At 33.3% G+C, this 4,327-nt stretch overlaps 1 protein-coding gene across 1 annotated transcript in view; it reads left to right on the top strand.

The window, feature by feature from the left end:
- Positions 1–4,327, top strand: part of LOC106459192 — a 67,401-nt gene that overhangs the window by 51,380 nt on the left and 11,694 nt on the right. The window contains exons 6-7 of the mRNA XM_022385622.1: positions 1,524–1,703; positions 3,604–3,691. Coding sequence (XP_022241330.1) covers positions 1,524–1,703; positions 3,604–3,691 — 268 coding nt within the window. The remainder of the gene's footprint in view (positions 1–1,523; positions 1,704–3,603; positions 3,692–4,327) is intronic.

Raw genomic sequence — 4,327 nt, 5'->3', positions numbered from 1 at the left:
TATTTATACATACGTTTGATTATTCAGGGAATGTGGAAAGTACTTATACATACGTTTGAATATTCAGCAAATGTGGAAAGTACTTATACAAACGTTTGATAATTCAGCGAATGTGGAAAGTACCTATACTTACGTTTGATAATTCAACGAATGTGGAAAGTACTTATACATACGTTTGAATATTCAGCAAATGTGGAAAGTACTTATACATACGTTTGAATATTCAGCAAATGTGGAAAGTACTTATACATACGTTTGATAATTCAGCGAATGTGGAAAGTACTTACACATACGTTTGACAATTCAGCGAATGTGGAAAGTACTTACACATACGTTTGATAATTCAGCGAATGTGGAAATTATTTTTCCAACTCTCCGATAAGTCATGAAATATGAAAAGCGATCTACATCTAAAAATATTTCATACAGTTAGTTAATAAGAAGATTACTTTACTAATAATTCTCTATGTTAGAGTTAAATTTTAAAATTAACTCAAAGAAAAGGATTCACATTTTGTTAACTAATCAGCAAAGTTTCACAAACGGATGAGAGTTTACATGCTAATGAGCAACGAAGGTTCTTTATAGACTTAAGAGAAGTTTTCGAATAAAATAATTTTGTTGGTTTTTAATCAGTCATCCCTGAATTGATTCTTTGTATTTCTTTTTATATTCTTCACACGTTGTTTAAGTTAATGTTTTGTTGTTTTCTTAATTTAAAATTTTCCAAAAGCTGTTTTTACCTTATCACTTTGGAGTTGGTATGGAAAAATAGAAGTAAGCTTTATCAAGGGGAGGAGGGAGGAGAGATAAATCAACAGTGAAGACAATGAGCATTATCAGTTACATTTAGCCACAATAGGTTTATCATTTAGCCACAATAGGTTTATCATTTAGCCACAATAAGTTTATCATTTAGCCACAATAGGTTTATCATTTAGCCACAATAGGTTTATCATTTAGCCACGATAGGTTTATCATTTAGCTACGGTAGGTTTATCATTTAGCTACGGTAGGTTTATCATTTATCCACGAAAGGTTTATCATTTATCCACGATAGGTTTATCATTTATCCACGATAGGTTTATCATTTATCCACGATAGGTTTATCATGTAGCTACAATAGGTTTATCATTTATCCACGATAGGTTTATCATTTATCCACGATAGGTTTATCATGTAGCTACAATAGGTTTATTATTTAGCTTCTATAGGTTTATCATATAGCTACAATAGGTTGATTAGTCAGCTGGCCCGGCATGGCCAGGTGGTTAGGGCGCTTGACTCGCGATCTGAGGGTCGCGGGATCGAATCCCCGTCACTAGGTTTACCATATATCCACAATAGGTATATCATTTTGTACACTATATTTTTGTTTGTTTGAAGTTAAGCACAAAGCTACGCAATGTGTTCTGCTTACCACGGGTATCGAAATTTTCAACGGTGTAAGTGTCCGAACAGAAGATTATTTAAATAAAAATTTACTCTTGCCTAAGTAATTCCACTCCATAATCTATACGTAGTGACATGGAAGAGGAGGAGGATGGTGATGACCTTTCACGAGGCCTTGAAGCCTTCCTGAAAGCAGTAGCAGCCAGAAGAAAAGAGCGAATGATATCCGTAGAGATGGGTTTTTTACTACCGACACAAGTCGGAATGGAACATAAGCTCATTGCTAGTGTCACCTTCCAGAAAAATTACAGGTGTTTGCTTTTCCTTTTCATTAAACGATATTGTCTCAATGTGGATTCAACGTATTTGTTTCCCTTGAGTACACTTAACTCTGAAAGCTGCATTTTGTTCACGTAGTTTCTAAAGAGAACTAAACATTACTAGGTACTAGAGTTAATTTAAGAAAATCATTGCCTATACGACTAGGAAACGATCATCTTAACACACACACACACACAAAAAGAAATAAAAAGTAAAACATTATATACAACATCACTGTTATCGACTTGTCCACAAAACATCACACCGATTAATTTTGTGTTTTCATCTGTTACAACACTCAGCGTAAAAAAGTGACCAAAACTACTGTGTGAAATCACTCATTTTATGTATGAAATACAAAAGAGACCTTAACAGTAATTAGGGGGATTATTGGCAACATTGATGGTATTTTCATTAATAAAATTGTGTGATTCATATTTTATTAGAGGACGTACAACCTACAAAGCAATTTAATGCATAAATAGTTTAGACAAAAGTTAATAAAAAGCCCTTGGGGGTCCATCGATAATTTTACGGTTAAAACATCTAAAGCAATTATAATTATTGTCAAAGAAAGTTAATTCAAACTAGCTTCGTAATGAAGGTGTTTTATTAATACACAGAGCGTCAAAGTTCGTTAACTTTTACAGGGACTCGTGCACAGTGTTCATAAACAATGACAACGAATATTATATTGTTACAGCTCTAAAAAAAACACACACTAAGTTTTTTATTACTGGCACTAGAATTCCCATATTTACTTAAATTTTGTTGAAAATCAACCCAATTAGTTTACAACACATTTGCTACAGTTGAAGGTTCTTTAAAATGTGAAATATTACAGAAAAATTACAGAAACGTGTTCAAACTTGGGGAAGAAAACAAATATTGTAGTGCATTTTATGTCATTAATTAGGATGGTTAGTTTTTTTATTATTGCATCAAAAGAACTTTATATTCAGTGTACGATAAATTCATATTGTTGCTTTACGATCAACAGATTGTGATTAGGGAATATTAAAACTTTTGTTTGTTATTAAACGCAATGCTGTAAAATGGGCTATCTGCGCTATATCCATCGCAGGGACATAATTCTGAATAAAGTTATAAACTCTCAAACCTATGTCCGAGTCACCAGGATATTGTTATTATCATTTTGTCAACTTCTCGGTATAAAAGGGTTTAGACTGGTCCAGCGGCTAGTGTACCGGACAGTGGATCTGATGTTCCTTGGTTCGCGCCACCCAAGCGAAAACGTGGGTTATGTATCGTGGGTTCGTTGTACGAAAGACAGTCAAACCCTATTATTTCGGTCTGACAAGTGTTGGCGGCGGACAGCGCATGTATCCGTCGAATAGCTTTTCGCAAAGTTTAACAAACCAACTATATATTATTATTATAACATTTTAAGTGTCTATTCTAAACTTTTATGTCCTGGAACTTATACGTCGAATAGCTTTTCGCGAAGTTCGACAAACCAACTATACATTACTATAACATTTTAAGTGTCTATTCTAAACGTTCATGTCCTGAAACTTACACGTCGAATAGCTTTTCGCGAAGTTTAACAAACCAACTTTACATTATTATAACATTTTAAGTGTCTATTCTAAACGTTCATGTCCTGAAACTTACACGTCGAATAGCTTTTCGCGAAGTTCAACAAACCAACTATACATTACTATAACATTTTAAGTGTCTATTCTAAACTTTCATGTCCTGGAACTTACACGTCGAATAGCTTTTCGCGAAGTTCAACAAACCAACTATATATATTATTATAACATTTTAAGTGTCTATTCTAAACTTCCATGTCCTTGAACTTACACGAGTTAAAAGTGTAACGACATAAGAGAAATTCTGAGAAACAGTTTTGTCTTTATAATGTAGGATCCCTGGTGCCAAGATTGTCTATCTATCATTCTTAGCGGTTCGGAAAAAATTTCGGAAACGAGGCCTAGGAAGTTTTCTTTTACAGGTAAGATAACACCACTGAGTAGCACCAGTGATGGATTTGTTTCAACAAATAACTTTTCTTACGCACTTGTTTCCCTAAGAGAAAGTGAGCTTAAGAAATATTTAAAAATGCATGATATCTTCATTGGTATTAACACTTCTTCTGCTACAGCCTTGTTTCTTAAATATATAAAACATTCGGTAAACGTTACATGGTTCTATTCATGATGATTGATTGACCATTACATCTTGATATAAATAATACTAAATAATTTACCTGAGAAATCTGAGTACTTTGTGGTAATAATCTAAGCTGAATTGCTTTATTTTAGTTTCAAAACTAACAGAGTACCCGAACCCAAAAATGTCAATGGTGGTATACTGTCCCGAATGTAATTTAATTACAAAGATTTATAAACATGTGAATAAACACAGTCTACATCACCTTCAATTTAGAGAAAGCCTGAGTGTTAAGCCTATTGTAGGGACTTGTATGGACATACTAAAGAAATGCCAATAGTGATATTCCGTTCTGAATGTCATTGTGATAGCGTTGATTATCAAAGTATCTATATATTGAGAGTTCTATATTTTAGCGATATTTAAACATGCAATCCATATACCGTGATTGAAACAACCAAAATACTCACTGAAAGAT

This window comes from Limulus polyphemus, unplaced genomic scaffold, assembly GCF_000517525.1.
Source record: "Limulus polyphemus unplaced genomic scaffold, Limulus_polyphemus-2.1.2 Scaffold573, whole genome shotgun sequence".
NCBI classification, from domain to species: Eukaryota; Metazoa; Arthropoda; class Merostomata; order Xiphosura; family Limulidae; genus Limulus; species Limulus polyphemus.
Note: the sequence above shows the minus strand (reverse complement) of the source record. Positions and strands in the feature narration are given on the sequence as shown.